This window comes from Anser brachyrhynchus (genome assembly GCF_964034855.1).
Source record: "Anser brachyrhynchus genome assembly, chromosome: 2".
Taxonomy (NCBI): domain Eukaryota; kingdom Metazoa; phylum Chordata; class Aves; order Anseriformes; family Anatidae; genus Anser; species Anser brachyrhynchus.
In genome coordinates, this window is record NC_137695.1 from 111635151 (window position 1) to 111658647 (window position 23497).

Here is a 23497-nt window from a genome sequence, read left to right on the forward strand (position 1 = left end):
AGTCAGTTTTCTTAGTGATACGTAAGTGTCTTTTAATGTGGATGCACGCAAAAACTGATGGGAGCTGTTTCTGGCTTCAGGATTCTGAGGGTGACACTCCACTTCATGACGCAATAAGTAAGAAGCGGGATGACATCCTGGCTGTGCTGTTAGAGGCTGGAGCAGATGTTACCATCACCAACAACAATGGGTTTAATGCTCTGCACCACGCCGCGCTACGAGGAAACCCTAGGTAAAGATTGGTTTTTAATGATTATTTTGTCGTCATTTGTAAAAGGAAGGCAAGTGCATGAGAGTGTAGAATCATGGTATTCTTTCAAAAGGTCCTTAAGCCTGCATATAATTACATTTCTTAGGTTTTGATGTTGCTTAGGTAGGAATTCTTTCTAATAGTTGAGTAGCTGTGATTAGAATGAAACTACTCGTCCGCTCAGTTCAGCGCTCTGTTGAGGTATCTCTAGATCTGTGGGAAACTTCACGTGGTGGCTGTAAAATTTTGCAAATGAAAGTTTTGACAAGTGACAAGTTAATAAGCGTGATCTTGAGAAAGCATTTGTAAAAATGTTCTTCCCAAATATTGGAATTGGGAAAGGGATTTGAGTTTTTAGAAATATTTGAGTAATTCTTAAAGATACCGTGTGGTTATAAAGTCATCTTAGGATTGTTGTATTAAATTGGTTTGACAGTATAAGAAAGATTTAGTTTTGTTTCCTCAAAACCATCTACAGAAGGAATTTCTCATTGCATGTTTTATATAGCTTCTCATTCTGAAAAAGTTAGTTTTAAAGCATAATTTGTTTTGTGCTAGCTGCATGTTGTACATCTACAGTGAACCTTCAGTTAAGGTAGTTTTTAAAAATGATTACACAGAACTTCATGGAAGATTTGCTGTTTGCTTATCACATTATGGATAAATGTTGATTTTTTTTCAAGGCTGTCATTCTGAAAAGAGTTCAGTAATATGTTGTCGTATGGTGGAGAATTGGGTGTGCTTTGCATGAAGAAAGGTGTATGTTTACTTGTTTAACTTCACTATATTCTGCTGCTTTTCATTTGAGTGAAGATGGAGAAATAGGAGGTGTATATTTTATATGGGAATGAAATCTGGGTTAGTCTCTTAGTACGTAACTGTCAAGACTGATGGTTAAAAAATAAATGCAAGTATTTGTGTGTGTATAGGAATGGAATCGCACTTCCAAGTTAAAAGCAGTGGTTGGAGCTGTTTTGACAGGAACAATAAATGTATTTGCAGTTTCCTCTAGTGCCTGTAAAAGGTCTATAAGAGAGCATTTTAAGGATGTAGTTAAGGGAGCATGTTTTTGGTGTTCAGAAGGTGGTTCTTTCAAGTCTGAGCTGGTAACCTACTCATTTAATGTGAATTCTCCATATTTACATAATATCGTTAACCGGGAGTGCTGTTTGCTGTCTCCAGTTACCTAGATGGAGTATTCTTTAGTTTTCTGTTTTGTGTTACCTTCTTGTAACAGTTGGTTTGTGTGAAAATACCAATATGAGATGCAGGGACAGCATATGAAAAAGAATCTCTTTCTAGGGATGCTGAAGATTTTTCTCTGGGTGAATGTTTTAGGGGCTACGGGCTTTCTCTTTGATGGAAGGATCAAAATTGTGGTTTGAACTAGTTCAGTTGGACAGTCAGCAGAATGTGAGGCATAGTACAGTTTTTCCCAGAATCCCCTCTCCTTTACAGAAGTTTTTACTGGAAGAATAAGAAAATATTTCCAATATTAGTGATTTGAACCCTGTGTAGGTAACTCCCATACATGAGTTTTCACTAGCATCTGGACAGGTGAGATATGTAAAGCAGGTAGATATCTACTTTTTGGTTGCAGCTGTATTTGAGCACTTCTGAAGCAGGTAAAACAGAGAGAATCTTGTCTCCATTGTGGAAGTTGTAGTTTCTTTTGTTCACAAAATTAGATGTTTTACACATCAACCTGGGAAGAACTGAATGGAAATAAAAATGAAAGAAATAGATTGTGGAAAAATTTCACTGTCTTGTGCTTCTCTCCCCCCAAATAATTATTTGATTCCTTTTATTTACAAGTTAAGTTCCGTTTCCTTTCAGACTTTAATGATGGCCATTTATTTCATTATGTTGATTATGTAGTTCTCCCACTGGCCTCTTTCTGAATGAAAACAAACATGTTTTTTATATTTGCCACCTTGTCTTTCTGATCTGATACAGACTGATAGATGCTACCAATCAGTTAAATGCCCCGAGCCCGAAATATTTAAAGCACTGTTAAAAATAACACTCTGAACTTCAGTTTGTAACTGGTATGGGTCACAAGCCGTACATATTATATTCTGCTCAAAACCTTACTTAAGGACCTGTCTTCCCTAAACTAAGCTTTCCTACTCCACCTATGCTGGAGTTTCTTTGTGGCTTCAAGCTGTGGTGCCTTATATGGAATGTACTGCACTAAATTCCCCTTAAGGTCAAATATATAAATATATAAATAATTGTTATTCGTATGAAAATTAAACATATATTCATGTGTTTATATGTGTATATGCATTATATGTATTTGCAAAAACAATATACTTACTGTGTATGTAAGTATTGATAAAGCCCACATCCATATTCCTGGTTATTGATAATAAAGCGTGTGTAAGTGCTTGAACACCACAATAAAGTGAAATAAATTTCTACAGATTTTTTTACAGTCGATATCACATAGCTATTTGGAACCAATTTCATTTTCAGTGCAAAGCCTATTTTTGTTCTTGAGCTCTGAACTTTACTGACAGTAGGGAGATAAGCCTCCAAGCAAAAAAAAAACAAAAACAAAAACAAAATCAAACACAGACAACTGTTGAGGAGAGCACTTGAAAATTTCTCATTTTTCAGGTGAAAATATTTACATTCTAATTTTTAACATTTGAATATCAGACAAATATTAAAAGAAAAATAGTGTTTTTTTTTTCAAAATGCCTGTATTTTTCTCAGCAGTTAATCTATGACAGTTTTGCAGTGTTTTCCAACAGTAAATGTATAGTGTGTTTTGGAGAACCCCCTATTCTAAGCAGAATATTTCTCCTTTCAATAATTTGCTGCTGTTCATACCTTTAGAATTGGTACAGAAACAACTTATTTTTTCATGCTGATGTATAATGATGAAAGTATAATTCAGGTTATGCTCTAGGTAGATTTGAACTTGTGCATGGAGATAAAGCTAAAAAGAGATTTAAACTGACATACGGGGAAGTTAAAATGTTATTTAATACGTAATTTTTAACCGAATCAGTCATATTAAAAGTGCATTTATTTTGGAGTTTTTTCAAAGTACTGTGAACCTCAAAGCTTGCCAGACTTTGCTTCTTCAGTGTTAATGAGATTTTTCAGACAGAAAAGAAGAGAGTAAAATTTGAGAATGATGTACAGGTTGGGTATATTTCCCATGTTTTCGGCTTTAGGATATGTTTGATCTATTCACATACCTGTGACTGCAGAATTTTCATTTGAAGACACGGCTGTGAAGTGTGGGCGTATTTTATATCCGTTGCCCCAGTTAGCTTTAGATTTGCATTGTATCTTGTGAAGAGAGCTTTATTCACACTGCAGTTAGCATCTTAAATAGTGGCTGCTTTTTGAGCTGACCTCAGTTTGCACATATGTGCCACTGTTCTTCAGACCAATGCATTCTGCTACATTTTAGGTCAAAAAAATTAAAATATTGGGGTAAGATGCAGATTTACATTGCTGTTCAGTTGCGAGGAGTATATATATCGCGTTTAAGTTTATAAACTTAATAAGCAAATAGGAGGAGGTAGTGTTTCAAAATGGAATTGCATTTTTCCCCATGGCTGTTGTATTACTTTTCATAGATCTGTCCTTGGTTTTATACTTGCAGATGGTTTGAACTGGTTGGCAGTGGGATTTTTTTGACTGCAGGGATCTGTGAGAGATGGGATTTGTCAGCTGTTGTTAGAGTGTCTCAGGACTTCTGTGTGCAATAGTCATGCGAGTCCTCAAAGAGACAGGTTCTGAGGTAATTGAAGAGTTGTTAAATTCTTTTCTGAAACAGTAAAAGCGATCTTTGATTTCACATTTGCTCTTCAGAAAGTAAGTGAAGCTTAGTTGAAGCTGAATGTTAAAAAAAAAAAAAGCATACTCTTAAAACCTCTTACTGAAGTATTATGTCAGAAATGCTTTGAAAGAAGACTTTTGTTCAGATTCGTTTGGAGAAGGAATATAATCTCCATGGGCAGACCTATAATTAGATAGCACATTAGCCTGTAGCTGTTGAGGTCAGCGACAAATTTGTTATCTTTAAATAGTAAATAATGTGCCCAGCATGTACAAGATGGCAAATACAGCTCCTACCCTGAGGAGTTTCTTCCCTTGTATGATTTAAAAAACAAACAAAAAAAACCCACAGCTCCAGAAAGTAGTAGGCCTGCTGTATACTGCAAATACTGCCCATATTTTGATCACTTTTTGGTCAGTTCTGTTAAAAGGGCAACAGACTTGAGAAAAAATACAGGAGACAATAAATCATTGGAAAATCTGTTTATTTTGCTGTTTGCCTGTCTTCATAAATGTTATGAGATCAATTTTCACTGAATTACGGACAGGATATTAAAGACCAGTAGCTGTTTATTTATAGATGCAACCTTGAAATTTTAGAATACAGAACTTACTATGCTTTTTGTTACCTTCTGTCTTCAAAGTACCAGGAATAATTGAGCTCCTCTGCAGAGAGGACTGCATAATTACTCTGAACAGGCTTAGTGTCCAGATTTAAAAATACGAAAAATCCTGTAGTGATCAATGCATAGCTACAGCTGGTTGAAGGGGACCAAATCCATTGAAGAGGTGATTTGGTTCCATTTTACCAGCTTTAGCAAAGCATTGGAGTGCAGGAAGGTTATAATTCAGTAAAACATTTCTAAGGCCCTTTAGCATACGCAGACTGTTTACAAAGAACATGTGGCTTTCTGCTGTGTTACACGTTTTGTTTCTAGTCACTGCAAATTTAAATTCTTTGATTAATTTGGAGAGGGCAACATGGTAAGCTATGTACCAGCAAGGACTGTACGGTACACGCGTTTGTTTATTTCTCGAGGCTCTTTGGATGAGTCTCAAGTCAAATTAACAGTTGCAGTTTAAACTGTTTTCCATCTCCAGTAACTAACTTCTAGAGCACTGACCAGAAACAGCATGCTTACAAGCTCTGCTCCTGTAGGCTTCCTTTGCCTCTTTATGTTCAACTGTACTGGAGGGAAGGTTTTGTTTTCCCACCTCCCTACCCCCCTTGGCTTTCTGGCAGGTTACCTTTTGCAGCTGCTCCAGTGCTGTGGCTGGTTAGCACAAGTGTAAATGTCAAGTGCTTTCAATTCCACCACTATATCTCTGGTTAGTATTAACTTTTTAGGAATGATTATATAATATAGCAGGGCATTTTTTTTATTTTTTTTTACTGTTGATTGTATATGTAAGCATGTTTAATGCCAGAAAAACGCAGTTTTTAAAAGATTTATCTGGTGTTGCATCTGATTTTTGCTCAGCTAAGGCTCCTGAATACATTTGTGCATGCTTACATAGCTCTTTTTACGTTGTGTGCCGAGTTCTTTATGAGCTTTGACTGCAGAGGGAAATAGGAGGCAACATTAGTTCAAGCTATTCTCTAATGACTATATCAAGTATAGTCTGCATCTGCTTGTTGCAGAGCCTGATACTGGTGAGAAGATTTATGTAAATATATTCCCAACACCATGTATCCTAATAGAAGCATAGCAGGTGTGTCGCTTGGACTTAAGCATTAAAGATGGCTATAAAATTAGTTTCTATTTTTACCAGTTATACAGGAACTGTTTTACAGATACAGCTGCTCAAGTGCACTTTTGGATGGCAATACAGTTGCATGTACTGGCCATATCGGGACAAAAAACGGCCGTGGAAAAAAAGCCGCGTAGCATTTGATAATGTCAGCATCTGTTATCCCTGTCAGTCACACAGTTGAAATGTTTGAGTTACAACTGTGTCAGCAGATGCCCAAAGTTCAGCGTGTGCTCAGTTAAAATTGAACAGCTGATCTAAGTGATGGATGTGACATTTCAGAGTGACTGGATATGTATTCTTAGAGATATGCTAACATGAACTAGCAGGAAGCAATGTCGATATATAATTTTAACTTCTGTATCACTGAGAACTGTCATTTTGTTTCGGAATAGCATTGCGATGTTACACAAAGAAGCAGCAAAAGAACACAACATATGACGACTTGTTACCAAAAACTTGTCAAAATAAATTTAAGCTGTTAAAAAGTTTGGTTATATAGCGGAGGCCAAATCAATTGGTGGCGAGGACAGGAACTCCTCAGTAAAATACGTAAATGCTTAGCAGTTAACCTCTCTGTAAAGCTGCTGGTAATACCAAATTGCTTCTCGGAGCCTGGTCGAGTTCAGTAGCATCACTGCGTTTAGAAAAGATACTACAGTTTGATTTGCTTCCCACTATAACCCAGTTTTTAATTTAGATGTTAAGACGCCATTGTCTTTGTGCCAAAATATCTGCTTATAAAAGGAATAGCTTTCAAATAAATTTAACATTTTACTTAAGCAAATGGTTCTGATAAGAGGATGTTCTTTCTTGTGTACGTGTTATTCTGTAGTTTCAGGTAATAAAAATAGCAGGCTATGTATAATAGCTATTTGAGAATTATGTGAGTATTTAAAAATAAGGTTCTCCATCTAAAAATGGTGCCTATTTCCTTTTTTTTTTCCTGTTGTTATTTTTCCTCCTCCCAGAATTTTTAGTAGGTACATGGGTAGAGTTAGGATATTTAATCTGGGACAAATGTGTCTACTTTTCATGAATGTATCATGTAACTGTTTTTAGAAGGCTGCTATTATGAATAGGAATTGCTGGACTGATGAGCTGGGAGCTTTCCTTTATATTTTCCTCATTTCTGAATTTTATAATGAGCATCGTAGGGATGGTATGTGCTGGTATATTTTAATTAATACTGCTTTTGGAGCTTGAAACTGCTGTGGGACTTTTTCCCAATGCTTTGATATTTCTCGTAGAGGTCTTACAATTTTCTGAATGCTCTAAAATCATATTTGCTTGGCCAATTTTCTTATATCTAGCTTTACAGTAAATTCAGTTCATTTGAAAATAGTATTTAAGGGAACTTAATAGTATTTAAGGGAACTTAACTTCTAAGTATTAGTTGTCAATGTGTTTTCATTTAGGAATCTGTCAATAGCTTTAATCTGCTGACTAGGAACTGTGGCCCAGAAATCTCTGTATTGTCACTTTCTGTGCATAAACCTGACAGAGCAGTTTGTATCGCAGAGCTTGGTGAGCATACTGAATGCTGGTTTGGAGAAAATTCTGATTTAAGTGTCACATATTAAATGGCAGATGTTATCATACTCAGTAATTCTGATTATCCTTTTCTCTAAATCACAGGCTGAATTTCTTAGCTGGTTCTGCTTGTGTCCTAGTTGCAGCCTGTAGGTTAAATACCCTGTGATTGATGTAAATTTAAAACCTGCCATCTTAAGCACACAGAACTTGCTGTGATTAATAAAATAATGGCTTGGTTAAATGAGATATATTTTGGTAATTGATTTGGCTTTTGAGGTTTGCTTAGGGTCTTTTGAATGAGGTGTACTGGTAATTGTAATGTTCGCTGCTATGCTGCGATCTTAATTAGTATGTTTCGGTTGTTTCCAGCCTTATTTTGAGTTTTTTGTTTACAGCTACTGTTCTGCTTATAATCCACAAACAACTTTTTCTACCCACGTTTACGGTCACTTAATTTAACGTTTTGTGATTTGGTACTAATAAGTACGTGTTACTTTGGCAATACCAGCTGAGCCCTCAGCAAGTTAATTTGTCACATGAATGTCATTCAAACAAGGGGGAAGCCTGTTTCTTCCAACAGCTGTTTAGTTTCCTCTTACTGGTTGTTCCGTGCCTGCCAAAAATACATACTTCTTTACATTCCATAGCATTGTATGTTCATATGGGTACATAAAGAAGTATGTACTCTGAGCAGGTACACACAGAGTTGCTCAACTACCTGTCAGATGAACCTGAAAAGCATTTTGCTTCCTACTAGTGCTTTCATTAGGTAAAATTCAGGTTGATACTTCTTTGGAAGAACATTGTTACGAGTAACTGACGGTAGAAATCCAAACTTAATACTGTAACTGAACTCGACAATGCAATTTACCTGCACAGAGGCTTAAAGCTGGTTATAGTTCATTGCTCTGTGATGGCATGGACATTAGAAGTGCTTATCCAAATTCTTGCAGCATCTTGATGTTCATTCTCAGCGACCAAGTCTGAATGGAGAGTTGAATCTCTGGTAGCTTTGCAAAGTGTTTTCTTGGGATTTGTAGTTGTATTCCACCATAAAAACTGCAGTTTCCTCTGAGGTCTTCTCGCAGACTTCCATGCTGGTGTGCTGGCATCCTAAAGGAAAGTACAGACTCATTTAATACAGGAGTTACAAACTTTCTTACCCTCCCCAGCACCATTTTCATGCATTCATACATCCCGTACAGTACTCTGCAAACTCTTCACAGGTTTCTGCTTATTTCTGTTGTAGTTCAGCGTGGTTTTAAAAACATAATTGCACATGCCAGTGGTGATCCTGCTTATCGCAAAGATGATGACATTGAATTAAGAAAACAACCTCTAACTGCTGTGACAGGATTTGGATTGTTAGGCCAAAGGTCAGATGTGACAGCCAGTATCTATTCAACACTTCTGCAAACAGTTTTCTGCATTTTTTTTCCCTAAATTGGCACTCACCTGCTTCAGTTAAAATCTTGTCCACACTTGAAATATTTATGAAAACTTAAAAAAAAAAAAATACAAAAAAAAAAAACCCCAAACCACACAAACCTATAAAAAAAAAAAAAACCCAAACCACACAAACCCAAATTTGCCCCTGTTGTGCCAGACTGTGTGCTGTGGTTTGGAATGATAGTTAACCATTTGATGTATGGTAGGGGTTTGACTTCTAAAGGGCTGTCACATACAGCTTATGGTTGCTTAATTTCAGTTTCAGGAGTTTGTTGGGGTAATAGTAAAGATTAAGCTTTGTCTGTGCAGCACTAGAAGGTAAATTTAAAGTGAGCTTGTCAATTAGTAAATGTAATAGTCGTAAGGCAAGACGAGAGCAGAGGAAGGAAGAATTTCTGCAGCTCCTGACAAAAACCTAGTGCAGCTGATGGAGAGCAAATCAGAGTGTAGCAGGAGCCAGCCCAGTACTACAAGGAGAAACAGCAATGCAGCATTAGAATTACAGCGTTTGCGTTCTGGGGTTTTAAGTAGGTTGTCTTCATGTACATCTGAGATAAAGCACCTTGACATTTTTCCTTAGACCTACTTCAGCACTCGGCATTGCACTACCATGCTGTTAGCTCTTTTTTTTTTTTTTTGGTACAGTTGATAACCCTTTAGTTGTGGCTTGCGTAGGAAAATAATGTATCTGACTGAAGCTAGCAGTCACTCTGTTTACTAAGCAGTTAATGGCATTGCAATATTTGAGGTTATCTTCTTCAGCAAGAATTCTGCCTGTCAGACGAGTTGGGCTTTTCTGCTGCGGATTTTGGACTAATGTTGCTTTCTTTCAGCCTGCTCTTTACACTACAAATGCTTGACACTTCACCACACTCAAAATCAAACTGCTCCCAGCGCGGAGGGATTAATACGACAATTACAAAAAAAAAAAAAAAAAAAAGACCGAAAACGTTCTAGCAGCTAAGTTAGACATGCAGCAAGTCACAGGCATCCTGGAAACGTGCAGAGCAGTGCAGGTCTGCTGAGGCTGTGTGATTACCTGGGCGCTTAGTGTCTGTCATGCGGCGCTGGCAGAGAGGTAGTGACCTAGCGGCACACCGGCAGCAGCCATCTGGTCCCAGTGTCATCTCATCTGGTCCCAGTGTCACCTCATCTGGTCCCACCACCTCATCTCCTCTGGTCCCACCACCACCACCTCGTCGGGTCCCGAGGCGCTGACTCAGCTCTTGGTGACAGGGCAGGGGGCGAGTTTTGGGGCGGGTGCTGCCTCACCTCCTTAAATGCACAGAACTTAACCCCCCCCCCCTCCCCGGCCCCCTCCCAAAATCATAAATAAGGAAAAAAAAAAAAAAAAAAAGGCGCGGAGGCACCTGCCGCCTCGCTTGGGGTGTCAAAGATGGACGCTGCCGTATAGAAATGATACCTTAGGTCTGCTGGACTGAGAGCTAAGAGTCCAAGGATGGATGCTAGGAAGCCATGGGAAGGTGAACTTAGCCCACTGTCAGGTGAGGATAATCACAGGCAAAAAAAAAAAAAAAAAAAAAGGAAAAGAAAAAGCCGAAAAATAAAAAAGAAGCCCCAGAAGTTGGGAGTCACTTGAGGAAAAAAAAAAAAATAAATAAAAAAAATGCCCCCCGCGCTGCGCCCCCCCACCCCCCGCGCCCTCCCGCGGCAAGTGCCGCTGTCCTCCGGCTCCTCGGCCCCTGCCCCGCGCCTTCCCCCGCTCGGGGCCGGGCTCCCGGCGGCGGCCCCGGGGCTGCCTCCCTCACGGCCCCCGCGGCGGGCGGGAGCGGGGCCGGCGGGGCTTTATAGGCGGGCGGGCATTCGGAACACGCGCGGCCGGGCCGGCCGGCTCCCCGCGCCCGGCTCTTCCCTGACCATATTTAGTCAACCCTCGCTGAAAGCGCTGCCGAGCGCCGAGCCCCGCCGCGCTCCGCCGATCGATTGAGCGGCCTGGCGGCCCCCGCCGCCGCACCGCCAAATAAAGCGGGGACGGGCCCGAGGGGAGGCGGCCTGTGAGGGGCTTCGGGCGGCCCCCGCCGGCCCCCGGCTTCCCCTGCCCGGGGTGTTCGGCGGGGGGTTTGTGTGAGGAGCCGTTTCTGTAAGGGGTTTTGCGGCGAGCAATAAAGTTATCTGGAAGAAAGCGAAATGGGAGTCGGCCTCTGGTGTTCTTTAAAAAGTCGCGAAGGAGGAAAGGATGGTTGAAAAATCCGAACTGACGCCACTTGCCTCATACACCCAGTTACACATCTGGTCTGTAACAGGGCCGGCGTTTACACGCTCAAACCAGGAAAAGGGCATTTTTTATGACCGTGGGGAATATATGCAATGTTTTCCTCAGAATAAAGTAGCCAAAACGTACCCGCTTAAATACAACAAGCCAAGGAACCCAACCATTTCAAGGCGCTCTGTCTTTTCAGACAAAAGTCTTTCTGTAACTTAGGAGCAGAAAGAGTAAAAATGCTGACAGGTTTCTCAGTCTAAAACATATAAAGCTCATCCCAGTGAATACTGATGCAATTAGTAGTTACTGATACATTTAAGTTCAGTGCTCTAAGGCAGGGAGTGCATTTAAGGTAGGAGCTGCAAAGTCCTGAACGAACCGCTGTCTTGCATTTACACTTCTCCTTGTTTCCTCCTCTTTTTGCGTCGTCTTTGCCCTGTGCTTGGTAGCTGCTTATCCCGTAACTACTTTTGCAGCATAGCTTTCTGGTAAAAAATCATTTTTTTGTTTCCCAACTGTTTCAAAATCGTGCATTTAACACAAAATTGCTGTGCAAGATTTCGGCTAATATAGAGTATGTTTTTGTAGCTCACGTACAAATTGATATACCTTGTTGTTTCGTTAGTTTAATGTATGTCGAAATCAATTCTTCAAATACCAAGGCATACTTGGAAATACTGAGACAAAAAGAAGGAAACAACCTGCTTATTACTCAGACTCATGTTAACTGAGCAGTGAGGTAGATATGAAATATTGAGCTCTCATTCCATGATACAGAGCGCTCAGCAATACCTGTCCAAGGTGTTAATGTGCTTGTTACTTGTTCCTGAGGGATGCTTCCTTCGTTTTTCCAGCGTAGCTCTCTGGCCTGCACAGTGAGTGTGTTGTGAAGCAGATCGGGGAACGGATTTGGCTTAAAGTTGTGTGCTGACGTTCACTTACGGTCATATCGTTGCCAAAAATAGCACTGTCCTGCTCCTGCGTTACTTCTTGCACTGTGTTGGTACAAATATTTCTTCGGCTTCACGGTGAACAGGATCAGAGTAGTACTCCACATGAGAAGTAATCCAACAGAAGGAGGAGGTTTTTTTAGATGCTGTAGTGGGACCATGCTTTTTTTAAAAAAAAAAAAAAAACAACTTAAATTTTTAAAGAAGTTTTCTAAAAGTGGAGCAAATGTAGTCAGAGTTCAAGAATGGGATAAGTAAAAGGTAGTCTTGCTTTTTTGGTGTTTTAAAATACATATCATACTGTATAGCCTTAAAGGAAAACTTTGCAGTGGAAACTGTCTTTAGATCTGATCTGTTCCTTTAGCTGTTTGTGGATATGGCAGGAAACAGGTGAACAGGTTGAGCTGAGCAGCAGTGGGAATGAGCGGAGAAGAAGCTGAGGGGGAAATCCTTGAAGCCACGATTTACTGTAAAATATCTTCCATAGGAGGAAACCATGTCACCCTGTGACAGTGGAAAGCTGGCCTGGGGTAGGAGAATGGCAGGAGGGGAGAGAAACTTGTCATAGAAAGCGCACTGAATCATTCCAGCCCTTAGAGATAAGGTTTCCCGATCAGTTTATGCTGATCTCAGACTGCTTCTGAAAAGGGCAGGCTGCCCTCCCTGCAGCTCCGGCTTCATCACTTCCTCGTTCCTCCCACTGGTAGTGGTCGGGAAGTCACAGCACAGGCTGGATGATATCATTGATCTGACTGAAAGTGGGCTTACCAGATCGAGAGCCTGGCAGGTTGTTCCACTCGCTGGAGGGTGACGCGTCTGTACAGCCAGCGCCACGCTTGCATCGGCAGCGTAGAGAGAAGTGGGACCATGTCTTGTGGTAGCAATTTAAGTTAAATGTGCTTAAGCTGATGTGAAGTGGTCAATCTCTTTTATTTTAAACCTAAGTATCTGTTCTTTACTAAAAACAAACAAAAAAAAACATTAAAAAAACCGGTAAAGCCAACCCACTGCCCTTCCCCATTTATGACGCTGCAGTCAAATTGCAGTTGGTAGCAGAGAATCTTCCTTCTGTTCTTTCTTTACATATTTTTGAACAGCGTAGAAGGATAGCTTTGCAATTAAGAACTCTAAATCTCAAATCTTTTCTTTGCAACAAGGTGGTAGTTTCATCGTGCTGCAAGTGCCTTTACCTTGCAGACTGTTCACATAAAGCTGTTATTGTACGTGGCGTTTTCAGGGAATGTGAGCATCTGTAAAAATTCTGTAAGTAAAATACCGCACGAAGAAACAGATCCTGTTTATAGGTTGACAATGAATAGTATACCATATGTTAAAGCTGTTGGTCATGACACTGACGACTGTTTTGTCGTAAAATTCATGCTGTTGAATTTGCATCCTTGCATTATGCATGATTTAAATATATATATATATATGTTAAGCCGTGATTCCTTATGGGTGTTTCTTGTACCCAATCTCTTCTAACTATTAAAGCCTAGGTTGTCATATTGTCGGCAGATAGGCCAGACCAGAAGGCAGCCCCTCCAGAGAAAATATAAATTATGGTGGGTTTTCTAAGTTATTGTGCCCCTCAACAGCTGGGTCAGGGAAAGCAACAGATACCTCAGTCTCTGCCCACACATGTGCTTTCTCTCTTTACCTTTTTCCCTGAGCAGGTGTTTAGCTCCTGTGAAAGATGAAATGGTTTCTTCAACCCCTTCAAGGCTTTACAGACAGCTTCCTCTAAAAGTTTCACCAAATTTTTCTTTTGTTATCCTACCTAGCAGGGTTCAGATTGAACTAGTAAAAGGCGACCAGGAACTGAAAACAGCCCAAGATCTTTATCAGCTTCTTGCTAATCTGTACATACTGCAGAGCAACAAATGCCAAAGCTTACCTTTTGTAGAAGAAAAAAAAAATGTAGTTAGCATAGCAATGACATAAATTTGGTGCTTTAACAGGGCTTTTACACAAATTATCAATAATCTTTAAAGCTAATTCAATTAGCCGTGTAATCTGTAACAGCTGAATAAACTGCAAATGATTAGTCAGAAGAGTTTTCTTCAGCTGATTTCATGGTTACCATTAGATTTACTGATTTCTTTTTAATGCAATTACAGCGAAAGAAGTCTGTTTTCTGTTTTAATGTATACAAGCTGAAAGCAAGTTTTCAGGACCACATCAGCATTGCGGTCCTGAAAAAGGAGCAGCACAGTTCAGCTTCGTCATTAATACTGTGTGTGGAACTGTGAATTAAGAATGGCTGTGTAATTGGCATGTAACATTGATTCACTGACATGACTTTTTATGGTACAGTGCACGCTTGTTTCAGTGAGAACTGTTCTGAATGATAGCCACTCAGCCAAGTTGTCAACGTTTTGGCAGCAGCTCTAGAAAATCCTGCAAAACAGAATAGCGGTAGCAGGGAAGCCTGCAATGAAGGAACGCAGTCGTGTGTGTTGAAGGAAGCTGCCTCTGAGCTGGTGGGAAGGAGGCTGCAGCCACTGAACAACTTAAAGGAATTTTCCACTTGAGGCATATGAATGCCTCGCTGCATTTTAAGGTGTCGTGTCCATAAGACCATCCTTCCATCCTGCTGTCCAGTAAGTTAGTGAGGTCTGGTAGAGAGGGAAGTGTGGTCTCTGACTTGCACAGGCAGAAGAAACTGAGTATTAGTTACTGGCCCTCTGATGCTTCACGGTGAGAAGTAATGTAAGTTTCTGTTTTGCATAGAGGTTGGTTGTTTTGTTGGTCCTACTGTTTTTTCTTTGTTTGTTTGTTGTTGGTTTTTTTTTTTTTCAGTAGGAATAAAGCATTTTAAAAGCATCCAAAAACATACCAGGCATCTCATTTATATAAGATACTGTTTTAGCCCCCAAATATTTTACAGATGATTTTCAGAAGAAAGTCTTGCTGGTGTTTGACAGTAAACTAAGTGGGAAAAGATGTGAAAACAGAACTGCTGAGGCTAGTGCTCTTGCAAATATTAGGATGAGTGGTATTTTTCATAGTATATAAAATTGCTACATTAATTTCTTAATTTTCTCTTAGAGATGAGGTGTTAAAGAAATAGCAACAGTAATGTTTCTGAAGCACGCTCACTTCCCAATGCATCTGTTAAAGTACGTGAATGTACATTAAGTATTATTTTAGTTTGCTTTAGATCCGTGGAGTTGGCAGTTTCCTCATTTCCTTACGGAAGACAAGGACATAAAATGTAAGCTGGGATGGCTAAACTGTTCCTTGTTCAGTGACCAGAACTACTTTGGAGACAGGCTGGCTATATTTAGAGAAACGCTTCTCTGGGTGTTGTGCCTTGCCATAGCGTTCCTCAAGATGTAGCTGCAGTTGTCTTCAAATCTTCAAATCCTCAGTCTTTGAAAGAATTTGTGTTGTTTTTTCAAATATTCTAGCTTTTTCTCCTAGCATGCGACAGAACCTGCAGAAGGTGTGATGAACAGAAGCTGAGCAGTGTACGGCCTGTTAAGCATTGTGGTCTTTGCTGTGTTAAGTGATGTAGACTGTGAGGAAGCAAGAAGCTTAGTTCTGCCAGGAAAACAAAAAATCAAGAGATGGAGAACTGTTTCTTTTAAATTGTGCGCTTACCTCGAGAAAGCCGTGCTTGTGCTGAGGTCTGAGAAGATGGAGGTGACCCGCAGACAGCCAAATGCATTTGGTTCCTGGTGAAGATGTTGTGGTTTTGCAGAGGACAACCCTGCAGAGCACACTGGCGGTGGACACGCAGCGCAGCAGTTGGTCATCAGTCTCCTTCGGGGCCTGGGGCCAGAAGATGCAGTTATACTTCATGGTGGTTACTTTGTACACTTTGAATCGGGAGAAAAGCCACAGTTTTGGTGTGAGGAGGGTGAAACAGGGTTTGTCTAGTGAGCTCTGCAGGATCAGGAGAACACAGGGAGACGCTTAAGAAGCCAATGTTGTTAGCTCCAGTAGTGCAGAGGAAGGAGTGCATGTTCTTAACGATACAGCAGGCTACCTTGGGGACTCTTATTTCTGCTCGTTGGAGTGAACCATGCCAGAACCGCAGTTTTTTGCTTGTTTTACGGGGAACTCGTTGGCTTATGTTAAGACAGAGCTGAGGAGTGAGTAGCATTTATGCCATGTGGATGTTCAAGGCAACCGGTCAGTGGAATGAATCAGGAGCTAAGTTATTGCTTACAAGGGCAGATGGCTTATTGTTATCCGCTGCAAATATTTTTTGAGTAAAAGGCTCGCTTTGTGAGAATATTTATTGAAACTCTGCCTTCGGAATATCAGGTGGCTAATGAAGAACCGTTTGATTCAGTTATGGTACCTACATTGCAAGGCGGCTTGTAATTCAGTGCTTCCACTTGTGTTGGCTAGTATTGGATTTTAAAGTTTAAATTTTGTGGAGAACGTCTGTTTCTCCTGTGAATCACACCTTGCTTCAACAGAAGGGAAAGATCAGGTTGATAGAAGAGGTTTTCTAGAACAAGATTATAGCAGTTTCTGGTTTTTTGTTCTTCTCTGAGCAACGGCCGTAAGGGAGCTACGTGTACTGTTTACAAATACAAAACGATAAGGGAATCAAGTTTGGTTACCTGCCTATTCCAAAAGCTAGGCAAAGACAGGTGAGCTTGAGAAAAGTGTGTTTCTGAGAGAATACAAGATAGACCAATTTGTTCATCTTGCGTTGCGTTATTAATGCCTTTTTCGCTGCCTTCTTTGCATTTCATGGATTTTAGCCTGCTTTAATACTACAGTAATCAGGTTGCTTTTCGCCATAAATCCACTTCCCTTGGTAGGTGTCTTGGTAAACACATAGAGAAGTGGGGTAGACTACTGGACACTGCCATGGTTTCTTAAACTCGGCTACTGTCAGTTACTGAAATTCCTGTGTTCCACTAATCTCACTTTACAGTTTCAGCATTCATTTCTTCTGTTCCTAAAAGATCTTGCTTCAGTTTTATCCTAGAAATAGAAAGACTTAACTGTTAGGGACAATAGCATCAATTCATAAAGTAATGATTTTCAAGAAAACCAATGTGTAATGAAACTCGTTTCTTAAATAATTAAGTAAAGTTTGCCATGAAGATTTTCAGGGAGAAGCATTTCTGGCTTCTATGTTTCAGAATCTTTGTGAGTAATATTTAGGGTAATTTTTGGCGCAGGGTGATTGGCTGGTTTGTTTGCGTACTTCTTCTGGAAGGAACTGAACATGAAATTTTTAGACTTTGGAACTGTTGGTACAACTTTTCACCCACTTTTCTCTTTTTTGAGAAATGGCTAATGTTATTTCTGTCACTGCTGCTTTGTAGTTCTGCAAATGAATACTGCTTTTGCTATTGTCCCGTTGTCATTCAGCAAATCCTTCACAAATGCACTTATGCCGTCTCTGCTTATTTATTTCAGTGCAATGCGTGTATTGCTGTCCAAGTTGCCACGACCGTGGATTGTTGATGAGAAAAAAGATGATGGTTACACTGCCTTGCATCTGGCAGCTCTCAATAACCACGTGGAAGTGGCTGAACTTCTGGTGCATCAGGTAGGGCTCTTTTCTCAGGAGGATTTAAGTGTCCCACTTCAATTAACCATCTGATGTGAAAATAGGTTGCTGCTGCTGCCTGCAATCGCAGTGCAGAAGCAGTGGAGCAGGGAAGGCCACGTGGTGAGCTGTAAAGGTCAAACTTGCTTTTGAGATCATTACAATGGCCTAGTAGTGCAGGGAGACTGGACAGTTTGATACCTGGTTTGATTCAAGACATCAGCGTCTGAACAGAGAGTAATTAAAGTAGCTAATCACTACTGCTCTCAAGTGGGAATCATAGTGAGGGTTTTATTCGGTGCCTTAATCGACTGCCTTGCCTGTAGACGAATTGCTGTGATGGTAATGGTCTAATGCTCTGAATATCTTTCAGGGCAATGCTAACCTGGATATCCAGAACGTAAACCAGCAAACTGCTCTGCACCTTGCCGTTGAACGACAGCACACGCAAATTGTTAGGGTAAGTATCTTGTTGCAGTCAGCCATAAGATGAATGGTGCTTTGTTCAAGCTGAGTGTAGCTGTTAAGGCAGAGATGCTTCATGAACTTAAAAAAAAAAAAAAAAAAAAAAAGGTTTAGCAGCGTGTTACAGCTATTGAATGTTTGTATGATTAATTCTGATAAATGTGGAAACCCACCAACAGTACAGAAGGTCAGTAGGCAATAGGAAGGAAATTTCAGGAATGCTAAATTTTTGTATATATATATATATTATGGTCTCCTCTCTGTGGCTGCTAATTCCGGCATCCCTTCTTGTTGAGTGAGGGCGATCTTCTGTGTGTTCTTCTATAATTTGTCTGAGCTTTATGGTCTTGTAATGGGACCTCAGAATAGCATTTTTGATGAGTAATTATTTTTGCTCTTGGCTTTTGCAAACTAACTAGGTGAGATACCATTTTTTATCAGTTTCACTCCTGAGTGTGTAGCTTTCCCTGTTCTTAGCTTGGGAAAGCTATAAGCAGTAATAAAATCAGCAGTGAAAGTAATGCAATTTCTGTTCTTGCGCACATGATTGCAAAAGTTTAATACTTTTAACAAAAAAAAAATAATTTAACAAAACTGTTGATGGCATGGGAAGCTGGAGTCCAGCACAGCTTGCCCATTCTGGCATGGAGTGGGCTGTTGAGGCTTGGAGAGAGTGCTCAGTGCTGTAGGAAATGTTTGCTATAAGTGAATCCATCAGCCTGGCCTGGGCCCTCTGTGTAGTTTTTGTGTTAGTGTTGTGAGAATCATCCTATATTAAAAAATTATTTTTACTCGGGCTTAGAGAGAATTGTGCCCCCGGTGCAGAGCTGTGTCGGTGGCTCTGTCTGGCATTATTTTGCTGTAAGGTTTCTCCATCTCCACGGGTTGATGGATGTGATCCCATTACAGTGAAACATGTGATACGGCCCTATATCTGGAACCACTTGCTACCAAAGAATGGTTTCGGAGAGTCACTTGCATTCTGCAAGCCTTTCTGCAGCTATATTTATTTGGTGAGCTCTTGTGCCCTTCGGGAACTGACAGGGCACCTGGGAACACAATACCAACGTAGCGGATGACAGGAAGGTAGGCACGTTGGAGTGCTGGTATATGGGTTGGGTTGACATACTTACATCCAAGAATGTTTACGTGAACGACCCTATAGAGCAGCCCTACTTCAGAGCTGGATTAGCTTTGAGAAGTCCTAAAATAACTCATGCAGCCATGCAAAGAACATGTTGGCTCCTATATTTCAAATTTAATTCCTATTGGGTACTTTCCAGGGTTGGGTTGTACCCTCAGGCATCTGTGGAATAGTGGTCAAAGGTAGCAGGGTTCTTTTGAAAGCTCTGCAGTCATGACAAAGGGGGATTTTTTTAATTTTAATTTTTTTTGGTCTTTATTATTATTATTTTTAACTTCTGCAAAGGCCTTGAATTTCCGTGGTAGACAGGGATTCCAGGTTGCTCTGAAAAGAGTTTTCTCTTAGATTTTCTTCAGAGGGATTACTAGAAACCCATAGCAGTGACAGGGAAATTTTCATAACATGCTACTGTTTCCAGGAGAAACTCTGAAACAGAACATGGCTAGTGGCAGACAGGATGTGAGCGTAAGAAAAATTGGGTCAGAGTAAGTCCATTTAGAGAGTGTAAGATGTCCAGAGGACTGTTGTGAGTTTCAGCTGTTTGGTTTTTTTTTGCTTTCAGCTGTGGAAGAAAGGGTTGGGGGGAAATGATAAGCTGCAATCAATTACAGACAGGCATTTCCTTGACATAGAAGTTCTGAATTCCTTTTGAGGTATTTTAATTTTAGCCTTTTCTAGAGTCTGAGATCCTTTGATTCGGAGAGGCTGAAATCCTTGCAAGCAGGCTGTTTCTAAAGAGGGAGATTACCCTTTGTATATTCCTGTTTCTAGGCCGTGCTTTTTGTCTCCACTGCAATTCAGAGTTCTGCAGAGTAGCAAAAGTTCAAAACTAAAGTTAAAACATCAGCTGCTGCTATCTGTGGGTTTCTGAATAGCACCAACGAGAATTTTTTTTTTAAGGGCATTGTTATTTGTCAGCATGTGTTGGCTGTTTTGTGTGACAGCATATTTAAGAAAGTTCTGGTGCATCAAATCAGGGGAGAGCTGGGTGCAAGTGCAGCATGAATGGGAGGGCCTATGCAGCCTTAGGCTTGCTTCATATCATATGAACTGGAACGTATGTCGTAGGGGGCATGGCTAATTTTAGCCTTAAAGATGAGTCTTACAGTTCAGTACTTTCCAAAGCGTTCAAAGATGGTGTGTAATAGTGGTTTCGGTGTCTTCTGCTGCGTAAGGATAAACCTAAGTATGTGCTCAACTACTTTGTTAATTGAGGATACTGTACATTAGCAGGTTATTATACATTAAGTTGTAAAGTTCAGCATGGTGTGAAGGTGGTGATCTTTGAGGTCATTGAAACCTATTATTGCGGAATATATGCATATCTAAAGTTTTGCCCATTTTGTTCCGTTTCTGATACGTTACTCTAATAGATTGCATTGTAGGCTTTCTTGTAAGAGTTAAAGGTAGAAGGAATCCTGTAAAATGCATCTGTCTCTCACTCAGCCATGCACAAGGCTTCTGCTGAAATAAAGTTGATGTTTGGAAGAGGTAAAGGCTTCAGTTGGAGGCTGAGCTTGAAGCAAGAGAAATAAATTTAAATAAACTCTACTGTGAAATGTAGCAAGATATATATATATATATATATATAAACCTTTTGGACCCTAAGTGCATATAACCCTTTGGTGCATCCTAAACCAAATACTTCATTGAAATTAATTTTTAAATGGAACGAGTAGCTGTTTTTTGGTTTTTAAAATGGAGTTCTCTCTCTTTTCAGCTCTTAGTCCGTGCAGGTGCTAAGCTGGATATTCAGGATAAAGATGGGGATACTCCCCTGCATGAAGCCCTGAGGCACCACACCCTGTCACAGCTCCGCCAACTCCAAGACATGCAAGATGTGGGCAAGGTAGATACTGCTTGGGAGCCATCAAAGAACACAGTAAATAAAATGCATTTATTTATTCCTTTTTTTTTTCTATGCATTTGTCTCTTTATTATTGTAGCTTATATAGTTTCTGTACTGTTGAACTGTTTTTTGGCAGCATAAGTTAAAGTATATCCCGCATTACATTGCAGTGTAGGCAGATTTTTTTTATGGAGTTTTTAACATTTAGTCTCTGCCTTTGTTAAAGAAAAATATGGGTTCAAAATAGTTCTGCAGCACTCTTTCATAGCAAACGCGTGTGGCTGCCAAAAATCAAACGTACAGTAATACAGTACGGAATAAGACTAAAATTATGTTTTCTGTGGTTCAGCATCTTGCATGACTTCATAGCTTTAATTGTTTAGCTGCTTCTCTAACCTTCTAAAAGCTTCTTCTGTTAGAACAAAGCATTCTTAATCTTTGCATGTTGATTTGCTAAGTATCTGCCTGACAGAGTTAATATCAGAAATGGTGCTATAGTAAGGAAATAGTCAAACTCCCGTTAATAAAGGTCAAAATCTTTTTACTAAAAAAAAAAAAATGCTCACACCTGAAAAGCTGTCCAAAGAGTATGTGCAAAGATGAATTTTATAGTTTTGCTGATAGGAAAAGGAAAATTATGGAGTGACTTGAATTGTGGAAAGCAAACAGCATTTTTCCTGTAAATAGTGAAGATGTGCAGCGTAACAGGGAATCAGATTTGCTGAGTCATTTGTTACCAATATCATAATACTTTTTTCTAATTTTAACTATATGTGATAGTTGCAGCATTTCATTCAAAAACAACTTGATTGAAAAGTCTTTGTTCAGAACAGTAATTCGACTGTACAACAAATATTTTTCAAATTGGCTTCTTCATTTCACTGACATACACCGGCCTAAGTATGGCCGCCATATATAAAAAAATACCCGTGTCCTTTCAAGGTACGGGAAGAAACCAATTGCAGCTCAGATGTGTTTCCATGATCTGAAATGGACTCTGTGAGACTCGTCAAAATCCTTTGTGTGCATGTATTTAATTTTGAAATGAATGAACAGGAAGCAAGTGCTCTTTCTCAGATCCAGCATTTCATACATCAGTTTCTCAGTTGCCTGTCTATCTTAGTGATACCCACAACGAAACTGGATGAGTTGTGTTTTGAGTTTTTTAGTACAAGACGTGTGGTTTTCACCTTAAAAATTTTTTTTTTTAGTTTTATCTTTCAGAGAAAAAGACGGTTTAGTTTTTGTTTTCTTCTCCATGCTGTTTTCTTGTAGTTTCATTTGAGCTGTATTGGTTTAAACAAATTTACATTTTTGGTTTCACTTTGGTTGGTAATTTAAAGACAACAACTTTGGGCTGTTGTCTTTAAGATACCAACCTGCTGAGCCCTAGGGTGCATCATTGTAGTATAGCACTTCAACAGTTATTCTTTTTCAGTATTTTCAACTGAAATAAAATTTCACTTGTGGGATTTTATATTTTGGATTTTTTATTTTGTTTGTTAGTAAGCTGTTTCATGTTTAACAGCAACATCGTTGAAAACCTACCCGTTGTTACTTTTTCCTTTAAGCACGGCTTAAATACAAAACATACTTTACTGACACTGGGAACTTATGAAATAAGTGGAATTTTATGGAATGGAATCTTTAGTATTGATTCTAGTAGTTCCTTGTGAATGTCAGTATTAAGCTGTTGTAATAACTGAAGCAATTTTTGTCAGTTTTGTTCAGTTGCTATTTTGTTAAGACAGACTATTTAAAATGCATGTTGTCGACAGTTGGCAGTACAGATAGCCCTACCGACTTTAGGCGTCAATATGAATAATAAGTGTATTTTATTAACATATTCTTTATGAAGGTTGTACAGTTGGGAGGAGGAGAACTTTTCTGAAGTCCAATCCCCAACACCATAAAAGAAGTCATTTCAGTTCCTTTATTACAGATGCAGTGTTCCTTAGCCTCTGACACTTTTTATTCTAAATAAACATATAATTCCACGGCCTTATATGATGTCATGTATTTTAATACAGGCATCTTCTGGACCCTTAAAACACTTCTAAGATCTAAAATGTAGCCACTGCATAAATGCTAGTTTAAACTAAAGGAACTCTGATGGAAGTCAGTCAGGTCACGTACTGGTTGAGGGGTCAGTAGTTAAAATAACGCAGACAATAATTAGTGTTTGTGTGGATTATGCCAGGAAGAGACTTTTTCCTGCGGGTGGATGGGCTGGGACTGGCTTGTGCTGATACATTTCTGACCTAGCCTCCTCCAGAGGAGACTTGCTGCAGCTATACTGGCCCGAAGACATAATGTCTGTTTTTGCTTTTGTTGTTTTTTTCTCTATTCTGTGTGCCTGAAATGTTTCAAACTACCAAGTGTCATGTGTTGTGATATTGTCTTGATGATTTTAAAGCATACAGCATGCAGAGGTATTTTAGGACTCGAGATTTTCTTGAATGATGTTGGTGACTGTTCCAGGTGGAGGAGCCAGTCTTGGCGTAGTGTATGCCCATACCGAGTGAAGCAAAATATCCTGGTAGCTGTGTTTGATTT

The 23497-nt window shown here is 39.7% G+C and overlaps 1 protein-coding gene across 4 annotated transcripts in view; it reads left to right on the forward strand.

Moving 5' to 3' along the window:
* Positions 1–23497, forward strand: part of MIB1 (MIB E3 ubiquitin protein ligase 1) — an 80343-nt gene that overhangs the window by 39104 nt on the left and 17742 nt on the right. For 2 of the 4 annotated variants that reach the window (XM_080578970.1, XM_080578971.1), the window contains exons 12-15: positions 81–232; positions 17351–17483; positions 17857–17943; positions 20813–20941. In XM_080578970.1, coding sequence (XP_080435096.1) covers positions 81–232; positions 17351–17483; positions 17857–17943; positions 20813–20941 — 501 coding nt within the window. Of the gene's footprint in view, positions 1–80; positions 233–17350; positions 17484–17856; positions 17944–20812; positions 20975–23497 lie in introns of all 4 variants that reach the window. The other 2 variants (XM_080578968.1, XM_080578969.1) reach the window with 1 other exon arrangement.